Source organism: Cheilinus undulatus, linkage group 3 (genome assembly GCF_018320785.1).
Source record: "Cheilinus undulatus linkage group 3, ASM1832078v1, whole genome shotgun sequence".
NCBI classification, from domain to species: domain Eukaryota; kingdom Metazoa; phylum Chordata; class Actinopteri; order Labriformes; family Labridae; genus Cheilinus; species Cheilinus undulatus.
In genome coordinates, this window is record NC_054867.1 from 46987307 (window position 1) to 47012439 (window position 25133).

General features: G+C 38.1%; 1 protein-coding gene across 2 annotated transcripts in view; it reads right to left on the bottom strand.

Moving 5' to 3' along the window:
* ece1 (endothelin converting enzyme 1) overlaps nt 1–25133 on the bottom strand; it is a 48396-nt gene that overhangs the window by 3420 nt on the left and 19843 nt on the right. For both annotated transcript variants that reach the window (XM_041780838.1, XM_041780830.1), the window contains exons 3-18: nt 23965–24103; nt 17259–17471; nt 14767–14891; nt 14507–14653; nt 13835–13900; nt 13326–13514; nt 12008–12150; nt 11644–11758; nt 5658–5768; nt 5474–5572; nt 5274–5351; nt 5067–5170; nt 3398–3508; nt 1033–1100; nt 701–891; nt 51–146 (exon numbers count right to left, since the gene is read on the bottom strand). In XM_041780838.1, the coding sequence (XP_041636772.1) occupies nt 51–146; nt 701–891; nt 1033–1100; nt 3398–3508; nt 5067–5170; nt 5274–5351; nt 5474–5572; nt 5658–5768; nt 11644–11758; nt 12008–12150; nt 13326–13514; nt 13835–13900; nt 14507–14653; nt 14767–14891; nt 17259–17471; nt 23965–24103 (1995 nt within the window). The remainder of the gene's footprint in view (nt 1–50; nt 147–700; nt 892–1032; nt 1101–3397; nt 3509–5066; nt 5171–5273; nt 5352–5473; nt 5573–5657; nt 5769–11643; nt 11759–12007; nt 12151–13325; nt 13515–13834; nt 13901–14506; nt 14654–14766; nt 14892–17258; nt 17472–23964; nt 24104–25133) is intronic.

A 25133-nucleotide genomic window follows, 5' to 3' on the forward strand; every position in this document is an offset into this window, starting at 1 on the left:
AACATCAGTAGGCAGAATGATGAATTTAAAAAAACAGGAGTGATACAAACCTGTGCAAATCCTACAAAAAACAACTGATGATTGGTCATTCCCAGTGCAGGCAGTGTGGCTTCATCGCCGTTCTTTTTGATCCAGTTTGTATAAGCCTAGAAAGTAACACATGATCATGTTACACACATGCATTTACAGGTCTGTTCATGTGAAATTTTGCTGCAATAAAACCTGAAGTAAACACAAGAAGGTGAACATAGAAGCAGGTAGTGCAGGCTGCTTCTACGTCCATATGATTTGCTCATCTGCCTCCCGGCTCCTGACCTTTCATTACATGGAAAGAATGTGTGCATGTGAAGAAGTAACCAGAGGCTGACAAGGCCACTCATAGCCACCTGTCGCATTTCCAGGCTTCACTGTAAACCAGACAACTCGGCTTTTTCCAATACAGATTAATGGATGTGACCCACAGCAGAGTCTCGACAAATAAACTAATGCTGGGAGATTAAAGCTAGATCTGTGCAATACTTTTCTGACATTGTAAACATTCAATCTGACAATGTCGCCTTAGGAAGCATAGCAGTGCTGGTGTGAACTTTCCATGATCATCTAAACACATTTAACGGTCCCCCTTCGGTGGCTGAAAGCCAGTTTCCCCTCACGTAGAGAAAATATTAAAGGTACTCATGCTTCTTGTGTGACAACAGACCTTGTAGGCAGCCTTGAGTCCTCCATTGTCGGCGATGTTTTCTCCAAGGGTCTGTCGTCCGTTCAGAGGCTCCTGGTTGATGCTGTAGTTCCCGTACTGCTCCACCATACATTGCGTCTGCTTCTTGAATGCCTCCACAGACGCATTGTTCCACCAAGGACGCAGATTTCCATCTTTGTCGTATTCCCTGCCTATGAATAAAATTTTGAGTAAAACCCTCTCAGCCATGACATGTTAAAGGCATTGTCATTCCAGTCATTCAGCACCTAAAGGACACTCGTACATGTTATCATCTTTCATCAAAATTGCTTGAAATACATGTTTTTACCCACCTTGGTCGTCAAAAGCATGAGTCAGTTCATGTCCCATTACCACTCCAATGCCACCAAAGTTCAGAGCTCTGGAAATCAATAAATGAATCATTCATTTAGAAAATCTAAATGCAACACATGTATTTGTTAAAGCAGGCCAAATGCTTAGCCCTTGGCACTGATGCTTGCAATGGTTTTGAGGGCCAGTCATCCAGTCCACTTCACACAATACAATGCACTCTCCTCGGCCCTCAGAAACATCCTCCAAATGTGAAGCCAATTGTTAAGCAGTTAATTGAAGCTGAAAGGGACAGACATACAGAAAGGCTCCTCTCTTTATGTTAAGATGGGCAGCAATTTGGTTAAAGCAGTTGTCTGAGATATTTGTGAATACCTCTGTAATGGTTCAAGCCTGTTTAAAAGGACACAGTTCTGCTGCTATTCTACTGTGATCTTTTAAAAGAAGAGCAAAATGGTAAGTGGCTGGGTGAAGATCTGCTGCAATTCAGTCAGCAGTGGAAGTAGTAGACGAAAGTAATGGATGTTGGTGCCAAAGGACAGCAAGCCTGCTCTAAGAGTGTGCATGTGTCTGTTGCTTCTGATTGACCAGCATTCAGCATTATGGCTGTGTTACATTCAGTTTAACAAAGCAAAGGTGACAAACACTGCAGCAGTGGTTTCAAACACTTTCCCTTGAATCCCCTACAACTTGTATCTTGAAAAAGGGGAAGGTCTAGAAACACAAGCTCTTTCTCTTTAGCGGCTGATGTGCTTAACCAGTTTTTCTAACTACAGCTTAATCGTTAGCTTGTCTTACTATGGCCTCTTTTCCTACTTCTCTCTCCTCTTTCCTGCCAGTGTGTCAAATGTTGGCATGTCTGCCAAATGCTGACATCTTCCTCGTCTTGAAAATGACACATGTATCGAATGTAGTTTATTTGGAGGTGAGAGTTTTTCAATAATCTATGGTCATTAGTAATAAAGTAGCCAAGTTTTTATGTTCATGCCCAATCACAGGTTGTTGACTTGCTCACATTTACTATTGGCTGATTTATAATGTAAAGCATATCAAATCCAAATATTGCTTATCAGTCTCACTAATAATTGATATTGATATTGGCCCTGAAAAATCAATATTCTTCAACTTCTATTTAAGGGGCCTCTAGAACATAAATAGGTTCAAAGTGTCTTCCTACATGCAAAGTCCACAATGCCTTGTTTTTGTGTAGCTGTATCAGTAAACATCTGTTTCCATCATGTGAAATTACAGTGATAGTTGTGAGGTACAGATCAACACCTGAGTCAGCAGGTCTTTCCGCCCATCTCTGCTCGTTACTTGTCTTTAACTTAGAGGTCTTTTCAATCAAACCAACGCTCCTTTATTTACTTGTTGCTACCATTTTTCTCTAGGTGCAGAATTAGAACCTATTGAAGGAGAAAAGTTGGTGTAAAGTGGCAACCCAAAACTGTATGTATCCCACAATGTTTGAGTAGTGAAGCAGTTGCTTGCAATAAACACACTTCATTAATCATAAATATCTATAGCTCTAAAATGTACATATTTTAATTTACATTTGTATTTTATTTTTTCTTTTAAACCAGGAAGTAGACGGTTGTTTTCTGTGGTGCTTTTCATTTTGCATCACTTTTTCCCCCTCTTTCTAATATATCACAGGCTGCACCAACTATCACTGATAGTGCTAAATAACACAGGATGGAACAAAGTATTGATTGAAAAAAAACAATATTAGGTTAGGGACATAAAGAATTATAAAACTGTGACTTTTCCTTTTTGATGAACCAAACCCGTAACAAACAGTGGACCCAAAACCGAGTTACAAACTGAACAGTGACCTCTGTGAACTGTTACACCCCTAATGTCAGGTCGTGCATATTTGCAATGGTGACTGCTGCTCTAGTGGTCATGATGCTGCAAGTCTAAGCATTTTATACTGGTAGAGTGATTACACGGGTATATAGAAAGAAGCATGCATTTCAGTGGAAAAATAGTTATTAAAAGCGCATCTCATACATCAGATTTTATGATAAATTTGAATAAACTGAGAAGTCACCTCAAGTACTGATTGAGTAAAAAAAAAAAAAAAGACAAATGCTAATTCATTTTGGTTACTAAAAGCAACTGAAGAAACCAGGAGCCTCTTATCTAGTGTGAACTTTTCTTTAAGTATCATTATCTGTAGGAAAGGATGGGCGTGTTTTTATGTAATGGTATAGCTAATACATCAATGACAGATTTATCCTATAATAGTTTTCAGATGTTTCTAAAGGCCTTTTAAAAACTCTTGCGAAAAATAAACCTCTTACTGATTCTACTTAAACAACTTTAGCAAAAACATCTATAGCAGCAGAGGTGAAGGACACCTACTTTGGCCAAGAGCGACTGTAGAACGGAGCCTGAAGGATTCCTGCTGGCAGAACCATCTCGTTCTTGGTTGGGTTATAGTATGCATTCACAGTCGGAGGGGTCATGCTCCATCTGCAGAAAACACGAGAAACATAGAGCCAAAACTTGGGTCAGGGCAGTGAACACATAAAACACTTAAAGGCACATATGTAATCCAAACACTCCCCACTCTCCCTGAACCTCAAAAGTACTGAGAAAAATCATCATATTTTCCGTCTCAGTTTCTGTAGAATAAAGACATGGGAAATTTATGTACATTTTACCGCATGGTGTATGTATGTCTGTTAGCATGAGTTGTGTTAAGCTCAGTGTAAAACGTTTGCTGCAAAACTGGGTTAGAATCAAAACTGCAACAAGAGGAGGATGGAGAAACAAAACTCAACACTGAATGAGAATAATCATGCTCCATTAAAAGTTAACAGCACCAAACATGAGACAAAGCAACAGAACAGCAACTTCCAGTAGAAGATCCCACTTCATTGTGTAGCAGTCTGTATTGTAACATCCAGCGTTTCCATGACAACCATAGACAAGTTGTCTCTCACGGTGGCTTGCCATCACAGTAGCCATTGAAACAAGACATGTTAGTTAAGAAAATAAAGAATTTTTCTAGTTTTGAAAATTCCTGGAAATATCTAAAGTTATGTTAGAATTCATCTAAAAACACATAACATAGGAGAAGTCAGTGTTTTATAAATATAGCCATTTCTGCAAAAAGCCCACATACAAAGCTTCAACACCAGGTGCTCCCACAGCAGTGATAAACATGTCTGTTATGGTGGATAGCTGCCACGATGAGCTGCAGCCGTAAAAATGAAGAATTTATCTGACTTTGAAATCTGTTAGAAATATTTGAAGAAAAGGCTCAATTTAAGATACAAAACATATACTTCATTACTTTCCATTAAGCTAGTGCAAAAAACTAATGTTTTTACCTTTAAATGTTCCTTCTACTGTTTACTGCTCATGGGTTGTCAAGGAAAAACTAAGGTTGCTTGTTAAATGGAACAATTTCATGCAATCACATTTGAATGAAGGAATGAAATATATCTTTTTAAACATTTTGTCAATAATCATCCCAAAACAAGTTGTTATAGTTAGAAGTAAGGGTTCAAAAAATTCTATTCATCTTGGCAATTTATAACCTGACATGCCAGATGGATTTGAGAGAAGGTGAAAGTTTAAAATAGGGCTGCTTATAGAAGATTTCACTGCAAATAAACCTGTTTTGTATTGTTTTGTCACCCATGTGCATCTAGTTACCTTCTTAAAAGCATTTTCCTGTTCATCCTGTTAGCATATTCATTTGTAAACAATCCCACCACAAAAAACCACTGCACCAGGGTATTTTATGACTGTGCCTGTGCCTTTTGCCAGTTTCTGAGAGACTTGGGAACAGAAATCTGCCAGATAGAGTCATGGGAACCCTCATTTATCCCCTCTTTCCTCCTCGTAGCCTAATTTGAGACAAGGATCAGGTCAGTGGAGAGAGGCTGGTTGCCTGGGAACGTTTGTGGATGGCAGCAGGATTCTGCTGAGTCAGCATTGTGGGAATGTGTCCCCCCCGAGTGTTTGACCTCCTCTTTGGCAGGCTGGACTGCGGGGATGAGAGAGAGAGGGAGAGACTCACTGGTTTCTGTTTGGTGCTTTCCTCAGCTGGTCTGCGGTCACTCTGCCTGAGAAGTTGTAGTACTGCATGACGTTTTGGAAGTAATGCTCTGACACCACTTCAAACTACAATATAAGTGGGAATAAATGGGTTATTTAGTGTTTTAATTAGGCACATTAAATTACTGATGGATAAAAGTAGCAGGGTGGTTTTAGTGCAGCTACCTACATCATTGTACACTTTGTCCAGCTTTGTGGCGTTCATGATAAATTCTGGATATCCCACCATGTTGTATAATGCATCTGCCTGTGGTGAATAAACACAAAATAAACTGTAAAATACACATTTTCACACCAGGTGGCAGTGCTGTATTTCAAAGAAACCTCATTTCAAGTTTGTGTCCTAAAAACAGAAACATCTGCCTGTACCTTTTCTTTGGCTGCTTTTTTTGTCTCTTCATCCATCCAGTTCACGTACTTTATGCTGTCCTCAAACGCCGATTTAATTTCTCCAACCATGTCTTCAGCCTGGGTTAAGACATACAAATTAACTCAGACCGCTCTCATCCACACCACTCAGCAGGAACAGATGTTGTGAGTGAAAAGGACTTACAATGGACTTGCTGTCCTCAGGAAAGGTGTCTTTGACGAACATGGCTCCCAGAGCGAAGCCAAGGGCGCTGTCTGTGTCGCTGGCGCACAGCTTCCAGCGTGGAGTGCAGCTCTGCAACATAATATCAACACATCAGAACATGTTGAGGGAAAAAAGCAGTCACGTTCATTGTCACTGTGAGATAACATCAGACTAAGCGGAAAGTGAAGCTACTTTTTGATGCATCACATTTTGTCTGCCTTAATTAGTCACTTGACATGGAAAGAACATGAGCCGCTCAGCAGGACATGGGTAAACTTGTACCAGTCTGCCTGCAGGCGTCTTGTGTGTGGGTGGAGGAAGGTGTAGTGACAGTGAAATAGTTCCAGAGAGGACTGCAGTTATACTGAAAAAGGGACACAGAAGACGGAAGTGAAAGCATGATGACAGAAGAGTTTTAGTAAGACAAAACAGTCTAATGACCTGACCCTGAACCTGTAAAGTGAAATCCAAACTTGTCTTAACACACTAGATATGTTAAAATAAGTTCGCTGTAAACATGTGAAAACTCTGAGATCTACAGTGCTTAATGAATATATTAGACCACCTGTCATATTTGTCTCAAAGACCATCCAGCATCATGAAGTGCTTTAATGCAGACTCTTTAATTTTCAGTGAGCTCTCCATGTTTTACCATTTTGAACAGGAATAAGGTATTTCAAACTGAATTCAACCAAATTTGAGCCGGCTCACTGGGCTTCTCTGAGAAGTCAGAAATTAATCAAGCATAACATTCAACCACTAAAACTCATTTTTCTCTTCAGGAATGCAAATAAATAACTATAATTTGAAATATTAATCAAGAAATATTCATGTGCTTTACTATTTTTTCATTTTTTTTTGTAAATCAGTACATCTGAAAATTCATGGATAACAATAATAATTATATTTTAGCATTAAAAATATCATTTGGGTTAAAGAGCTTCTACATATTGGTGTATTAACCATTGCAGAAACATAAAAAATGATTTTGGTAATTAATTACCAATGCTGTTAATTTAGGGCAGCTGTGGCATCAACTTTACTTTGGTTAGGGTTAGGATGGTCTAATAAATTTGCTAAGCACTGTGTGTATGGCTGATTTTTGATTCAGACCGTTAGAAAGTTGTTCACCTCTTTCCTGGCTGGGCTAATTTGAGCAGGAGCCGCTCTTGATGGGGAAATTACCCCCCCCCCCCCCCCCCATGATCGATATAAAAATCAGAGTAGCTCATCTCAATATGTTGTTAAATGATGTCACTGCCTTCAGTGAAAGTTAACAGCCAGTTACATTATGTGTTCTTGTTCATTGTGAGGAAAATTTACCCAGTCTATCAGCACAGTGGACTATGGCTTATTTAAAGCATCATAACAGAGATATTTGTACCTGAAAACAGTAAAGTTAATCCCTGACTTCTGTCTCTTTGGCACAGAGCCAGGCAGCTGCGCTCTGATCAGAAGCATTTTTTTTATTTGAGAGGATTATATGATTATATTTCTCAGGAGTGGGCTCATTCAACCGAAATGCCCACACCATCCAGGAGCAGATTTTACTGCCTCTTTTTTCATGGTATTGAAGCTTAATTTTAAAAACTAAGAGACTTAGAGATGTTTTTCATGACTGAAACTTGGCCTGGTGGTTCAGAACACAGTGACCTGTCATACAATAAACCTAAAATAAAGATTTTCATTTCTATCACTTTACAGGGACTTGAACTGAAAAGCTTTAAGATAGTTTCCTATTTATGTTTCTCACCCAGTGCACCCAGTGTTTGGCTGATTGCTATATTTAGAATATGTAAATTAATTCTTTTTTTTAAATCCCTACAGATTTTTGTCATCATTCTGTGGCTCCCGGAGTGAAGGCACTCAGCAGCCGTAACTGCAGAGACTCATGCTGACTGTGATGACACATGCATTCCCCAGGCAGGTGACGGGATACATCAAAACATATGTGAGGAAATACAATGACAAAAAATTTGATTTGATTAGATCAAATCAGTTTCAAACACTGGGAAATACAGTTTCCACTATGCAGAAGCAGAAAATCAGCTTTAACACAGAATGAAAGAAAAAGGCTGTGATCTTCAACTGGCCTCTGAGTTCAGTGTTTCTGAGGGAAAGTTGAGCTGCAGGCTTTGAGACACACTGTTCTCCCTCAATGACTGGGCTAAAAGAGGACATCCAGGGCTAAAACAATGTAGGAAATTGACCAGAACACTACCAAAAAAAAAAAAAAAAAAAAAGAAGTCAACAATGAGGGTCATGACTCTAGAGGGGCTATGAATTACAAATCACATCCCAGTTTGTCAAGAACAATTTCACAATGCTGAGGTCTTCTTTGACACTTGTACTATGCATAAATTTTTCAATTTGCCATGTATCGTTATGCATCTTGTAATGTTTCTGTGTTTTTTAACGTACAGGCATTCAAAAATGGTGAAACAACAAACATTAATTATGCAAAACTTTGATTTCAGCTCAAAATGGATGAAGTTTTGTTGGATGAGTGCTAATTTTGCTTATTTGTGTGAATTACTGTTATTAAGGAGGGCTTTGTTGCAACAGCACCAAGGCCTTTTCTTAAAAACTTAATTTTGTTGCATTTACTGTTATCCCTTTATTTGATATCCAAGCTTTTCTGTTGTTTTTAATTATTACTACAGTTATACTTTTAGGACTTTTACTTTTCGTACTGTTTTATACTTGTTGTAAACCTCGTTGTAACTTTGATCCGGAACACTATTTTAAGTTTTACTGAGATAAAAACAAGACACAGACGTTTCTGTGTTTTTCCCCTGTCTGTTTTAAAAACAATAACTATAGATCCTAATTTTAATCACGCTGAACCAGTTAGTTTTTGCCTGCAGGTAAAACAAGCCTTCCCGAAATGTCAAAGTTATTATCAGGTGAAAAAAAGGACAAGGACAAACTTGGCTGAGTGTCTGCAGAGATAAAGAGGAAACAAAGTCTGGATGAGGAAATGAGGAGTGTTTTTAGTAAAGTTGTAAAACCCTGCAAACACAGTCACAAATGGAAAAAGAGACACAGCTGCACCCTCACATAAAACAGACACACAAAGAGAAACACAGAAAGTTCTGGGTTTGTTATTACAGCTTGACCTGAGATGGAAATGAGGCCGAGGGAACAGGATCTGTGTCAGATAAGAACCGAGGTCACGGAGCCTTCACAGTCAAACAGACACCCACTGAGGAGGAAGTACAAGCTGCTGTCTGGGCACTTTGAGAGGATACATATTAAAGTTTCATTATCTTTAGCCATGCTTCTTATCTAATTCACAAAGATGAGTTTTTGTCATTTATCCTCTGTGCGGTAGCATCTGACAAGGCAGAGTACTTAAGTTTGATTTAGAGTGGGTGTAAGATATCAGCTCTCAACATTTCTGCTTCTGATCCAAAACAATAAATCTTCATGCAAATTAGCTTGTGGTGTTCATAAAATTTAAAATAGCACAAGAACGCTCAGGAAACCTCCACAAAAATGTAACAGCTTTGACTCAGTGTGGACACTTTGTACCTTTAGCTCTAGATAAAGCTTTGTTTTCAACGAAACTTCTCATGTGTGAAGTATTTCCAATGAAAACTGTCGACAGAGAGGTCTGCTATTAATATATTGCTGTTCCTAGAAAGACATGGCACTGTTAAGGCGTTAATAAGAACAACTTCAATGCCACAAATGAAACTAAATGAACTTTAAATAAAGGTACTACATCAATAGGTAAGTAAGGGAGGTATAAAGAAAACTGCAATCAAAGGTAAAGTGCACATTTAACCAACCAGGGATTTTAATATGTAGTTTTCATATGTTTCCTTAGCTAGTCCCTCTGTTCCACCATTACAGATCCTCTACATTTCTGTACACAGTGATGACATGACTTTTGGCTGATTTATGAGTTGAGGTTTTCTGACCCATACTCTCTGTCATCTCAGAGGGTCAAAAATCTGACCAGAAGTTACAAGTTACAGTCCAACTTACAGTGGACAGACATCTTCGTCTAAGTAATAAATAAAAACTGAGGACACGCAAACCATTTGGCACACCCTATTTTGCACTTCACAATCATGTCCAGGACATTGAATACTGAGATTTGTTGGGTGGTTTTTGTGCACTAAGCACCAAGATACTGCCTAGTGTTATGGTTTAAAGAGTGTTAACTGGTGACTTTAGGTAAAATGTGTCAAACTGCTCTGTTATAACTACGGCAACCACACAGCTGAAAGTCACCATCTAACATAATAACTCTTTCAACCATAACACCTAGCAAGTAGCAAGTTCATTTAAACAGCTTCAAAAGACATAAGCTCTCAAAAACAAGTAAAACAACAACATACAGCTCTTGTAATCCTGGACTAGTACCAGGTCTTTCTTAATATTTACCTTGCTGTGCAATGGTGTGATAACAATGTAAAGGGTTAGGGTTACAACAATAAACATCTGTTTTTTGCTCCAAAGACTGTCTACGAAGACAGTATTTTATAGCAATAATTTTGGTATGTTTTTATTTCAATCCTACAGCACAAGACATTTTCCTATGTATCTGCCCTGCTTCTCCGTATTTCTCTCAACTTTCTTCCACTTCTCTTTTTCCCACCAGTATGAATACTCAACTGCATGATTGTGTTGTACAAAAGAATAAATCCATCCTAATAATCTGCCTTACATCTCTTTAGAAAGTGCTGTAAAATGTGCTTTTATGTAATTAAATCTGTAAGTGCATATCCAGAAATCTCTTCATTTTCTTCCTTAAACAGCTAATCATATCCTCTCTTAAATTACTCTAAAGATGATATTTAAGGATTAATGAAGGGTAATGGAAATAGTGATATTTGTGTTATTCAGTGGATCCCCGCTGCCTTCCAGGACAGTTTTAGTCCTGTAAAAAACATACAACTTTATGTACACAAAGAAACACAACAGACGAAATGGTTAAGTCAATAAGTTCTTCTATATGCTTCATGAGCAGTTTTGTAGACTTTTATTATCAAATGCAAATTTAAAGCCCATGTGAGGACTTCTGGTTTCTGTCCATTTTGGCTACCCCATGGAGAAGGAGGCACCTTTTTTAGCGGCTTATGTCCTGTATCAATATGCCTAATGTTTGGTGCAGAAAATATCTCACCCTTGAGCGTCAGTAGAAGTATTGAACAAAGAACAGGCAAGATTTGGTTAGTGTTAGTGTGGTTAGCACATGTTTGTGCATTCTAAAAAAGCAGACTTTTTAGATGGTAAAACATTCTAGGACTTCTTTTGATAGTCTTAGTTACACACAGCTGCATTCAGCTGCACACAGTGATGTCCCTCTTTATTCTGCAACACCACTAACTTAACCATTTCATCATTTGTGCAGAATGTTTGTCATGCACAGTGGAGAATCCCCACCAAAACTTTTTGTTTTTGTTTTGCAGGATAAATTATCAGCTCTTCCTGCTAATAAGAAACTAGAGAAATTTGATTAAAAGCAAATTAAAATACAACTTTTAACAAATCTTTAGCAGTTCCAAGGCTTTGTTAAACCGAAGCACATAATTTATATCTGTCAGGGTGCAAGGCTTCATTTTTTCTGCATTCAGTCTTAATTAATCCTCTGCCTACTGTCACAAAAGAACACAAGGTCAAGTGATAAACTCTGTAAACAAGACTGTTTGGCTTTAGGACACTTATCTGTCGATAAGAACTGATCCCAAAAAAAAAAAAACCCAACAGATTTACCTCATATGTCTTTCATGAGTGCTTGCATTAAATTTTTTATGACTATGACTAAAAAGAACTGGTATTCACATGCTAAGAATACATTATCTGAATGAAAATCTGCCAGCAGGTAGGCGTGCACCAAACACTGTTGTTTTGCTCTTTTTTTTATCTGCTTAATCCAGCCTTTTGGCTCTGAGCTTAAATCCATCCGAGTCACGCTAAAGTGAGAGTAAAAGGTCTAAAGGTTGTTGCTCACCTTCTTTGTTCCTGACATGACCTCAAGGAAACGCTGCTCTGCATCCTGGAACCTTTGGTCCAAAATGGAAACCATCTTCCTCACCACCTTCATAATCATGTAGTTGTTGAGGATGCTGAAAAGGAAATATTAAATTCATTGTTAAGCTTCTCTCCTAAACACGGCCTGCATGCTGACCACTCTGCCTTCCAGGAGGAGGATTCCTGTACCTATAAATAATGTAAACAGTCTGAGTGCTTTCATAGTTTCCTTCCTCTTTTCTAGTTGTTTTATTTAGCTGCAGCGTGATAAATCAGAGTTAATGGAGACAGTCACACTAAACATGCATTTGAAATATAAATAGAAGAATCATTAAGGCTCTTACCTTTTATTTGTTTTACTTATGAGGTCAGAAACTTTCTGGAGGTATTCTTTGGCATAAACAACCACTGGCTCTGATTCGTTGAGCTGCACAGGGGCAAACACTTCTTTGAGGTACGGCATCCAGTCCACAGCAGGAGCCAAAGTCTACAAACACACATGTTATAGAAAAACTGTAGAAGTGTAGAACATGTAAAACATAAGGGGCTCTTTATAGCCCCATGGTAACCCCTCCTTTTGCAAGCTTATCTGTAGGTACTTACCTGCAATAAGGCAATAAGATGGTAGATGTGGTGCATTATGGGGTAATACAACTGGTTGTATTACTCCATAATGCACCACATCATTGCTTATTATTTGGTTCAGCCAAGTCCTGTGTAGTTCTGACTGGTCTAGAATGGAAATAACTGAGATATCATGGTGTATCTATTTAAAGAAACAAGGCTTTTATTACATAGAAATGCCTCCTCTATCATCAATTAATTAAAACAAACATGTCAGTCATCAGGAAGCCATTTTATAACAACCGTAGTTTTATTGTGCAACTCAGATATCATTGTGTACTGAGTAAATATTGATGCAATAATGGTATTGTGTAATAATACCATGACATATCTTTATGTGATGCCATGTGAAGCACCTTATTGTTCCCATGGGGGAATCTGTCTCAGATTCTAAGAGCTGCATATGGACAGTAGCCATCACAGTAAAAATTAGATCAAAAGAAGTGACAACAATCCAAATGAGAAAAAATTATTGTTATTATTATTACACTTGGCCCTGGATTAAAGATGCTACAAGGCCATTTTGTGTTTTGTTGGCACTTTCTTTTCCTACTTTCACAGATCTCACACTGAAGTTTGGTAAAGGTCGGTTTAGCCCATTGCTAAATTAAAGTTTAGTCAAAACAGGAAGCAAACAAACAGCACATCAACCACAGACAGGCAAAAAACACACTGTTTGTAGGGTGTTCTCTTTGTTTCATTTTGTTTAAACAATGATCCAACTGCACTGGACTGGGCTGCTCTGTTCCTCGCTTTCAAAGAAAGATCGGGGAGGCGAGGGACCAAGCAAAGCCAAGGCACAGATGCAAGAGTTAGTTTCAGGGGCTGGCTTATATTATTGTGTTTATTAAAAAAAAAACTAATTTAATGCATGTGCAAGACCATGAATCAAGTTAGAAGTACAGCAACACTTTTTTGAATACAAAATAACTGAAGGAGTATTTTGTATCAGCCAGAAATCAAGGAATACGTGTTAAAATCTGTATTGGAAAGGTGAAAATGTTATAGGACCATGTGTATAATCATCTGGACCCTTACTTTTAGATCTTTGGCTTGCATCTTGTTGTAGATGAGCTCCTCGTCTCTCCTCTCCTCTTGTGGGACTGTGATGTTGGCCAGGGTGGTTTCAAAGTCTACAATCTCCTCCATCAGCGTCCGAGACTTCTCCTCGGTGCCTCCCAGGAGAATCCCTAACTCGGTCAGAAAGTGGAGGTACGCTGACAGATACTGCAGAGTCAAAGAGGACAGAACAGTGATAAGAGGGGGTGGAGACAAGAGGTGTTTGTGTGTGATTTAATTAGGAGAGTAATCCTAGACTATGCAAATACAGCCTACTATGCAGAGTATTTCCCCTGAAGTGGAGATGTTTCTCTTTTGAAACATCTTGAAATTCTTCTCAAATCACATAAATAAGCTTTTGGGTGTTTGCTTGGCTAGATTAAAAGTAATTATTCAGATTTCATCAGAAAAAAAGCCAAATATTGTTAGCAGCTAATTCAACTCTTAAACTATATATAAAGTAAGTTTTGTGTCCTGCTAGCTGGTACCTTTTCATTGGCTGTTTTGTTGAGGTAGTAATCCCGTGAAGGTAAACCCAGGCTGGACTGATCCACCTAGAAACAAGACATAAGAAACATCCTATTACTTCCTCACTAACAAACAACCTTTTGTTTCCCACCCACTGCTTAGAGCGTGTAAGCTAAAAGAAGAAGCTCACAGAAGGTGATCTTATCGGTACCATTTGCTACAGCCTCATGACACCATACAAAGAAACTGCTAGAGTGTTTGTGTGAAACCAAATCACTATTTTTGTCAGCAGTGATTACAATCTGTGGCCTTGAGCAAGTCTATGAAAGCTGCTTTTGTTGGAGGGAGTTCAATCCAAGAATTGAAATGTGCATTAACAGTAGAATGATCCGATCCAATCAACTTTATTCATATAGCACATTTTACAAAACATTACGTTTATCAAAGTGCTGCATAACATAACATAAAAACATCATAAAATACATAAAAACTTCACAGAGACTACAAACATTTTTAAAAAAGAGACACACAGTAGGGCAAAACAAAACAGATAAAAGACACAGGAGATCACACAACTCTCATCCTGAGTTAAAAGCCAAGGAATAAAAATAAGTTTGATGGGGCCTTTAGGGAAAAATTAGATGTAAATAAATGGTCTCAGATAAACCCATTTAGTTGTCTAGCCCCTTTACCTGGATGATGTTGCTGTTGGAGTTTTTGGAGTCTGTGCTGACAAACACAGTGAAGAAAGGTGAGGTGTGAAAGCTTGCTGATACCACGCGTAAAACGTCCTGAAAGTTTTCCTTATCCCAGTCACTGGTCAGAGCCCATCCTCCCAACTGAAACAGTTCATGAAGACACTCAGAGATCATGGGAACTGGGTTCTTTAGATAGAAATGAAAAAGGATTAAAGTGATGGATGTGTTGAAGGTTTGACTTTCTTAGGAAATACCTGGTTGATTAAATCCTGTAGTGGTTTAGCTCCTAATTCCTCGATCTTGGCTTCATTCATGCAGGCTTGATAATACCACTGGGCCTTTTCTTCAGCCTGACTCAGGCCTTTCATCGTTGTGTTTTCTGTCCAGGAAAAGAAGCAAACATTTGCAGCAGCTGTGCACTAAAAAGTCTGGGCTAGGCATTCCGAGCAAAAACTATCCAGACCAAAACATCATAAAGCTTTCTAAGCATGAGCCTTTAATTTAAGGTGCAAAATCTATTAGTAAGAAGATAATCTGTAGAACTCCGGACATGACCCATAATCCGTGACAAAAACACATCAGGATCATACTTGGATTTATAAAATCAGAATCCACTTTACACGTGACATAATTACCAGAATTTTGATCACAAAATAGGAGATATCAAACAAGGGTCAAATATTTAATTAAGGGTGGATTCACAATAGAGACCCGGGCTTAGATCCAAGTGCACTTGACCTCAAAGTTCAGTTCTAACACAGGCGTACCATTCTCAGGCACTGTGCCCAAGTCTGCTGGAAGAGGTGGTGTTGGGCAACATTCATGTGTACTCAGGCATGATACAAGGGAGATGTAGATGCAACTGTACCCAAGTATGGGGTAATTGTCAGCAAGTGGTGTTTTGAAGGTAATACTGTACATCTCCTGTCTCTTCAAAAATGTCTATATCTTCTCAACATGGGCCCATTTCACCCTCGGAGCTATACGGCAGATGTGGAAGTAGGGAAAGGGCTGTTATTGGCATCTTAAAATAAAAAACATATATCAAAGTAGTCTGCAGGATAAACTTCACTTTCATGGATAATAAACAAATGACAATGCAAGTGGCTGCCATGATGCTCTCGTCCTCTTTGTATTTCATGGCTGATTTGCAAACCAACTGCCTGCACCAATTTTAACAAATACAGTGCATTTAGAAAGTATTTAGACCCCCTTTGCTTTCTTTCAATTTTGTTTTTTTGAAGCCTGATGGAACGGTAAAAAAAATAATCATGCATTTTTATTGTCAATCTACACTCAGTACCCGATTATGACAAAGTGAAAACAGAATTTCAGTATTTTTTGCAAATGAATTAAAATAAAAAACTGAAATATCACATTGACATTAGCTAAGGTACCTCCAATTTCTCTTGATCATTGCTGAGATGTTTCTACACCTTGACTGGAGTCAACCAACGGCCAAACAAATTGATAAGACATGATTTAGAAAGGCACACACCTCTGTAGAAGGCCTCACAGCTGACTATGAATATCAGAGCAAAAACCAAGCCATGAGGTCAGAGCTCAGAGACAGGATTGTTGTTAAGGCACAGATCTGAGGAAGGTTACAAAAAATTTCATGCATTGAAGGATCCCAAGAGAACGGTGGCCTCCATAATTCTTAAATGGGAGAAGATTGTCTCAACCAGGACTCTTAAAAGGGCTGGTAGCCCAGCCAAACTGAGCACCTGTAGGCACAGGTAAAAGGCAACGTAACCCATAAAAACATAAACGAAGTTAGGATTATCAATTCATTATAACCAGTCTTTTAAGAAAACTCGAACACTTTTTGCACATTGAAAGCATGTGATTATTACTACTCTGACGGATGTACACTTCAATCAAGTAGCCTGAATCGCTGATATTTTAATGACATTTTTTACTTATCAACCTAAGGCTGGCCACACACTAAATGATTTCAAAAAGCAGGGCAGTTTCAAACTATTTTTTCATCTTGTAATCCTCCGTATGTGCACGCTGAACGCCTTGGTCAGATTATGAGACCACACATCTGCTGTGTTTAGTAAAAATCTCAGTGAAGATTTTGCACACACAAGATTTCACAGAGGTGTTATCAAACATGGAGTGTGATCAAAATCCTCAGCAGCTGCTACAGCTGCAGCAAAAATCAAAAAGACGAGAAAAATGACAGTTAAATCCTGGCTAAGATTAAGGTATAGTTGTGTTTGTTTGTGAGCCACAAACTAGGCAGCATCCAGTTGGGGATGCTACTCAGTCGGTTCACTTTAATTGGTTGTTGTGGATATTTTGTTGGAGGTATTCCTACCTAGGAGGTGGATGAGGGAAGGAGCAGTAGAATAATCATTGGACACCACAAACTTAAGGGTTATTCAGACAAATAATAGGTCACCGTTAACTCGGGACATGTCCCCTTGATTGTTGAAGGGGGCAAGTCTGGTCTAAAGGGAGGCTTAAAATCATGTAGACTGTTCCTGCACCACTGGAACAAAAAACCAGAGGAGGGGTTTTGGCATCGAGCCCGAGCTAAGTGCAAATTTATATATTTCTTTACCACATCTGGGGGGGAGGTTTCTTGATAGGATCACTTATTAAAATAAAATAGTTTCCCTGATAAATTATGAATACTTACTAAAGAAAATGAGCTAGTAAACGCAACTTATGAGGAATAAAGAGACAAAAGACTTTTGTAGAGGATGCTAAACTGCTCTCATAAAAGGCCACTCACCCAATAAATGCTTCATCACGTGCATGTTGTGCTCCCAGAGATTGCTGAAAGGTCCCCAGCGGGATTTGCCCTCAGGGAGGGGGTTTTTCTTCACCCAGCCCCCGCAGGCAAAGTTGTAAAAGTCATCGCAGGGGTTCACAGATCGGTCCAGAGCTTCCATTACCAGACTGGCCACAGTGATGCACGGCTCCGAGAGGCACTGCCCAGGGTGAGCTGAGAGAGAATGACAGAAAAAAAAAAAAGAAAAAAAAAGTTGAATTTAGTGATAGTTTACTTTTACATCCAGCTTTTTATGGCCTCTTGCATAGGAAACACTTGGAAGAAAAGATATTTGAGGATAATCCTAAAGTATTTCATGGTGGGACATCCAAATATGCATGTGATTCTTCAGAACATCTGGAAAATATTACTTCACAGAGGTACTGGCCAAGATATACAACCTGAGGGGAAAATTCTCCATGCAAAAAACCTTATAAATACTTATCTGAGTGTCGAAGCTTAATAGTTTTGTTCTTTATTTGAAACAATGTTACACATTTAACTACAAGGGAATCTACTTGTGTAGCTTTGCTAATTAGATGACCAAACAGATGAAGACTCAGGATCTTGAGTGGCTTCATCAGTTTACTAGTCTCTTTAATAGCTGAATTACTTAACAAGCAAATAAGCTTAATCGCCCCTTTGATGGTAATAAGAACTAAATGTAAGATCCAAAGCTCTTTTGTTTTTAACCAGAGGAGTATTTTCAGAACAAATGGAGGCTATTGGAGGGGCAGCCAAGAGGCTTTTGGCCAACGTCTGCTGCTTTTTATGTCCAAACACAAAAGCCATTTCACAGGAAGAACTCTTGAAAACCAAAGAAAGTGTCTGGAGGAGTTTAAGTGGAAGTCATTATAAAGAAACAGAGTCCAGGGGACTGAAACGGCCTTACTGTAAAGACTTTCACCATCCGCCCTTATAAGGCACAAAACAGAGACGGAGCCAAAGTTACGAGCAGTGATGAGGTTAGTAACCCTCTGAGAATCTATCCTTGTTCCTTTTATTATTGTTAAGTGTGATCTGACATGCGGTTCTGAATGGCAGGAAGTGGCATTAGCTTTTCCCAGGGTAATTTTGAGGAAGCCAGCACAGATGAGACGCCGCCTGGATGTGATGCTAAATCCACAAGCCCTCATTCCATAATGAAGAAGCTCAGGAGAGAGATTGAAAGTTGTTTTTAGTAGGCTTAGCTGAAGGTGGGGCTTTTGTTTGAAAAAAAAAAAAAAAACCTCATACACTTTATGAAATAGCACAGCCCCAGATACGTGTACAGAGACATGTGTTCATCCAAATGTAACAGCCTCTGGGTGGGCATGGATCTTTGTGGAACCTGGGCACTTGGACAACATTTCTGATAATGGGATCCTTGCTGACCAGAAAACACTACAAACACTTATTAAACTAAATATCATAATTAATTGCTGTCAGTCTTCATTAAAAATACTCTTATTTCATTTTTGATAACTTGAACTATCTGACTTCATAAGACAAGATGCAGAATTGTGAAAATTTGACCAATAATACTCAAATTTAGCAGGTAGCCGATCCTTCTTTTGGTGCAAGACTCCCATGAGGCCAACTTTTCGACCATGTTTGACCATTAAAACAGATCAGCGTTGGTCCAACGGCTGACTTCTTCTACCCAGTAGAAAAATCTGTTGTTTGATTCATCAGTTAGGTATACTACACTGAATAGATTTTATGAAACGGATAAACATTCACTACTGATGTCTGTTCACGCAGTATTATTTGCACACGATCAATGTTGTCAACAGGGCTGTTTTTGCCAAATACTGATGATGAAATGGATGCATCAGTTAATCCCTAGCAGTTTTTTTTTGTTTTGTTTTTTGTTTAGTTTAGTTTGGTCACTTAAACATGAAGACTCAGTTGCACAACATAAAGTGAAAATTTACAAGTGAACAAAAGTTGGGTTAATGCTATTTCTGCATTAACATCAAACAATCAACAACAAAAAAATAAAACCAACAAAACAAATAAGAAAACAGGACCGAAAAGGTGTAGGCTGAAGCCTTCGCTTATTTCACCTCCCCTTTTCAAATTCATCTTTTACTCAGCTTCCTTTAGATTTATATAAAACAACAACATAAACAAAACTAAATACTTATTCATCATTCATAGACCCTTTGTCTACCAAAGCACATTATGTGTTCACACCACAGTTCTGTACTTCACAATCATCTTTTGTTTAAATAATTTTTTAAACCTACCATATGTTCGACGTTCTTTCATTTCTGTGTCTAAGCCATTCCACAGACTAACTCCATACACTGAAACACATCTTAGTTTAACATTAGTTCTGCTCTTTGTTTTTGTGAACATACAACCCTATCAGTTCATACTCACACTCTCTAATCTGAAACAACCTCTGGATACAATCTGGTAACATCTTATTGTATGCCTTGTACATCAGTGAGGCTATTCTCAAATCAACAATTTCACAAAATTTTAGAACCTGTAGATTTATAAATAATTTGTGTGTTGGTTCTCGATAATCCGCTCAGTTTGTGAGCCTGATTGCTTTCTTTTGAAGCAAAAAAATTGGATTTGTGATTGTTTTAGATGTTCTTCCCCAAATTTCCACACAGTAAGTAATGTATGGAAGTATGAAAGAACAACACAACATATGCAATGGATTTAAATTAAGAACATCTTTGGTTTTATACAATATAGCGACTCACTTTGATATTTTGGTTTTAATGCAATTAACATGAGGTTTCCAACACAGTTTGTGTTCTATGATAACTCCTAAGAATTTACTCTCATAAACCCTATTCTATTCTATTCTATTCTATTTCAATATCATCTATCATAACTTTTACATTAGCATTCTTTTTCCGATTTCCAAATATCATTTATTTAGTTTATTAACATTTAAAGATAGTTTATTAACACTGAACCATCGTTTCAAAGCGTCCAATTCCTTTACCACCGTATCCAGAAGATGATTCAGGTTTTTACTGGAGCAAAACAAGTTTGTGTCACAATAGTTTGTCACATTTTTTTCTGATATCACTATTGCAGACTATGTCAAAACATGCAAGACTCTGGAGAATCATTATTCAGCCAGTATGTTTACATGCAGTTGTAAAAAGTAAAATTATTGTGGTAGTCCAACTAAAATGGGACTTTTAAAATACATGTTTACATGTTGTCTGACCGTAATCTTCCTAAATCAAACATCACAATGCCAAACTAACATACCCAGACAATGTGGTTTGATATCACTATATAATTTCATGGATACACCCTAATCAAACAGGGCATTCTGTGCATTCTCCACAGTTTCTGCACTTGGCTTTGACCAAGAAACAAAACTCTAAGAACAATACGAGCAGAGATACAGACAGGAAGAAACGACATCAGTAAGCGCCACAAAGTGCTTCAAGTCCAATCTGACGCAGGTGCTGCCATGCAGAGCTAGAGGCAATGTGCATGGTAGGATTGTTACTGTCTGCCTTTGGACATTACCACAAGCTAGGGATGTAACATGCACTGTATTTGCAAACCACAGGTTTAATTTTAATGTAATATTTCAATATTTTTATTTGAATGGTAGAAAGAAAAACATATTTAACTGTGATAAATTTCAGAATTTCTGTCATTAATCACAATCAATCATATCCTTTTTATTGTATTTTAAAACTTCACTGTTTTGCATTCAAAATAAGAAAATTAGTAGGGATGCATGATATTGGATTTCTGCTGCTATCCAAAATGTCAATATTTACAGGTTCATTTCAGCCAGTACTGATATCGACATCAATATCTAAATATGCTTTTCAGACAAGAAATTTCAGTCCTTTTGGACACGCTTTAAGGTTTGAGGATGGCCAAGGAAACAAACTTTAGTCCTTAAAAAACACTTTAAAGGTAAAAAAATGAGAATAAATAAAGAAAAAGACCCCGACTGACATAGGTCTCTTGGTTCAGCCTAAAACTTCCCTAATTTCTCAATGTATATGAACAAAATTTACAGTCGATATATGCTGAAATAGACAGGCAAAATATCGGATGTAAATATCAGCAGAAATTTTTACATCTGCCAATACCGATACCAGACTGATAATATCGTACATCCCTAAAAATTAGGCAACACTTTGTTTAAAAGGGTATGCATAAGACTGACATGACACTGTCATAATTATGACAAATAAACCTTTATGAATATTGCCGTTTAGTGTCATTTGGTCAATAATGTCACCTTTAATGCAAAGTTGTCATTATTTGATCCCTTTTTGCTTCCTTGAACCGTAAGGTGAGGCTGTAGCCAGGTGTCTTAGCTTAGCTAAAAGACTGGAAACAATCAAGGACAGTCAGGTGAGATCCAGTCTCTACCTATGTCTCGCTACACTGGCTTCAGGTTACAGCTCACATCAAATTCAGAACTCTACTCATCACTTAGTACAAAGTGGTCACTAAAACTGCTCCCATTTACCTGGAACCCCTCATCCAGATCTACACCCCATCAGCCCACTACCCTTGGCCAGTGAAGGGGCCTGGTGCTTGCTTTACACCAGGAGCCTAAGTCACTAGCTTGACTCTTCTCCTTTGTTGTCCTTCAGTGGTGGAGTGAATTAACAATCTCCATTCAATACGCAGAGTCCCTTTCTACTCTCAACAGCTAGCTAAAGACTCAGCTCTTCTGATAACACTATGCACTTAGTCAGACTCTTCTCCACTTTCGTCCCCAGTGGCTGAATGTGACTCTTAACTACAGTTGGCTCGCACTGTCCAGGCTCTATTTCTGAAGGTTTGGCCATGAGCTCTTTGTGAGTGACCCAGCACTTAGTACTTTGGTCATTAATTGTTGGTGAAGACAATTTAATTGATGGTGATGATGCGGGGTCCCACGTTAATGATTGGTTGTTTCACTGCTGATGTTTAAAATTCAAAAGATCTTCTATACACCATGTGCACTGCCTTTATTGCATAGCAGCACCAGCGTCCAATTGTATTTGAAGCACTGTGTGGGACTTACTGAAGTTGTTTCTTCCTGTCTAGATCTTTGCTTGTGTTGATCATACTCTTAGATGTGTGTCGCTTTGGACAAAAGCGTCTGCTATATGGCAGTGTAACATTGTAGAGTGGCTCTCCAGGAAGTAAAAAAGCTGCAGGGCAACTAGACAGAGTGTAAGATACACTGAAAACTTACACTGTTGATTTGAGATGTCGAGTGGTGTAGGGGTGTGTGTAGAGGTGGGTATACTCTTAATTATTTGCAGTATTATGACACTGACAGTTTGTCTTATGTATCCCTCTTTAAATAAAGTGTTACCAAAAATTAACTTATTAATTGTGGATCTTAGTTAATAGCTGATTGCAATTAATGGGATTAATCTTAACAGTCTTGAGTTTGTACTTTTTGAAGATTTTGAGAAAATTATTTCAGTACCATAATAAAACTGGTAACTGTGATATTAAAGTTCACTATAATTGTGATATGAATTTCATTTCATCAATTTATTTATTAACTAAGATTTATTTATTTTTATTGAGAGTGGAGGACAGTGGATAGAATTGGAAATATGCATGAGAGAATGGGGGAGAGGCATGTGGGAAAAGGGCCACAGGCCAAACTTGGAGCTGAGGGCCCGGCCTAACCACTAGGCCATCTGCACCCTGTGATATGAAATTCTAATACTGTCACATCCCTGCTTGACTGTGCGTGTAAACATACTGAGTGTTAAAAAAGTAATAAAAGTGATTTATGAATGTGGTAAGTCAACCCATCTCTCATTTTGGTGCCTTAATAAATCTAATCATATTTTTATTTAATTTTGGCTTATGTATACAGATTACTAACACATGAACACTGCAAACATGAACACACTTTCTTTAGCAGGAAAGCAGAGAGAATGTAAAAATAGAGGTGAACCCAACACACAAGGGCAGCTATCACCTTTCCTTACTCAGTGTATAACTAGTTATGATACATGCTTGCTGTAAGAGCAGGATGTTAGCCAGACACACACACTTACAGTAACTCAAAAAAAGAACTAGGGAAAAGGGAAATGTCTTGCTTGCTGCCTGGATGCTCTTTAAGGTAACCTTTGTGTTTTTTTTGGTCCAGAAATATCCAGGCTAAACTACTGCCAAATGTTTTTGAAACAAATTAATCGTATGACTTTGAATGTGTACCTTGTAATGCAATTTGTATGCTTTAAAAGGTGCTGGCAGGAGGGTTATGTTACCTTTGTTTAATATCCTGTTTCCTGTATTATTTAAAGCTTACCTAACGAGCTGCTGGCTGTAGTTCATATTTACTTGTGTGATAACAATCTCCTCATCTACTTTGGGAAAAAAAACCTGGTATATTGCCCATGAACTCAAACTATTCTTCTAAGTCTTTCCTTTTTCTTTGTGTTTTAAATTTAATTATTTCACCTGAAGAGGTTGCTTTGTTTTTGATAGCTACAACAAACTTTTAAATGAAAGAAAAAAAAACATAAAGAGAGGTTTCTAGGTAAATTTCCCTCTGAAATCCTACAGCAGATAGCTCTTTTGTCTGGTTTGTTGCACAAAGAATTTTAAAATGTGTCTGTCCCCTCAGAGTATACCAGTCAGACTGCTTCACAAAGAGCCACAGGTGTTTTTTTTCAGCGTTTGTCCCCAAAGCTTTGATTTTAAATGAAGCAGAACTCACCCTGTTTGTAGAAGATTCCGGCTGTGATGAGAGATATAAAAAAGCCTGTAGACACGACACACAGTAGAAACAGCAGCCTCCTCTCTGTCTGTGTCCTGTCAGGCCAACAGTTGGGACTGCGGCCGTGCAGAAGAGTCACCTGCAAACACACAGACACAACAAAAACTTTCTTTTCGGGATATCAGAACAGTAAATGTTTCACAACAAGATAAACTGCTAATCCTTTATTGTCAGCAGTGTGATAAATGAAATTTTCTTTGCTTGATTAAAATCTATTTTACATTTCAAAGCTTAAATTTCTCAGTTCATACTGAAAAGGTCAATCAATCTTTGCTGTGTCTTTTCAGAATCAAATAAAGCCAAAAAGATGTGTGATCGTGGCCTCTGTGACCACTGCACCAGTGTGGTCTAAAACCATGACCTAGAGGCAGAAAGAAGATTACTCTTAAAGTGCTTATTCTGCATGCTGGTTTAGCTCAGTTGGTAGAGCATGAACCCACAAATAGAAGCTATAGCCCTGGTTGTGGGATTGATTCCTGGTCTCAGCGCTCTTTGGTTCATGTCTAGTGCTCTCTCTCTCCCCATATTTCCTGTCTCTTTCAAAATAAACTGCTCATTTGGTCAAATACAGTGCTTAAGACTCTTATACATCATGAAATATGCAGGAGTGCATGTACAAAATGACTCACTGAGATTTAGTGATCCCCGGTTACTTTTCATGAATTTCCATTTAGTTGTTGTCTCTGTGTGAGTAACTTTGTTAAGATTAACAAATGAGCAAAGAGATTTTCTCAACAGACTGTTTTCTGTTCTGATTGTTTGTAAACTGCACAGTCTTTAGCAAAGGGTATGTTACTTCATGATAAAAAACCTGCTTCAATCTTTAGGAAAAAAAGGATTTTCTAAAGACATAACCTTGAAAAAAGAACTTGACACAGATAGAAAAGTAAAGTAAATAGCTAAAGGGAAAGGTAAAATAAATGTTGATATCAAGTTGATATTTTTTTCAAGTAAATGAGACGTTCAAAGTAGCAGTGACGTCCTTTCCCAGCACTATGACAACAGGTAGAAAGTAAAGTAAGTAGCAGCCAGCTGCTGCCCAGCTATTGTAGCTTAACTATGAACTTAAACAACAAAATAGCATGAATATGGGACCTAAATCGCATTGT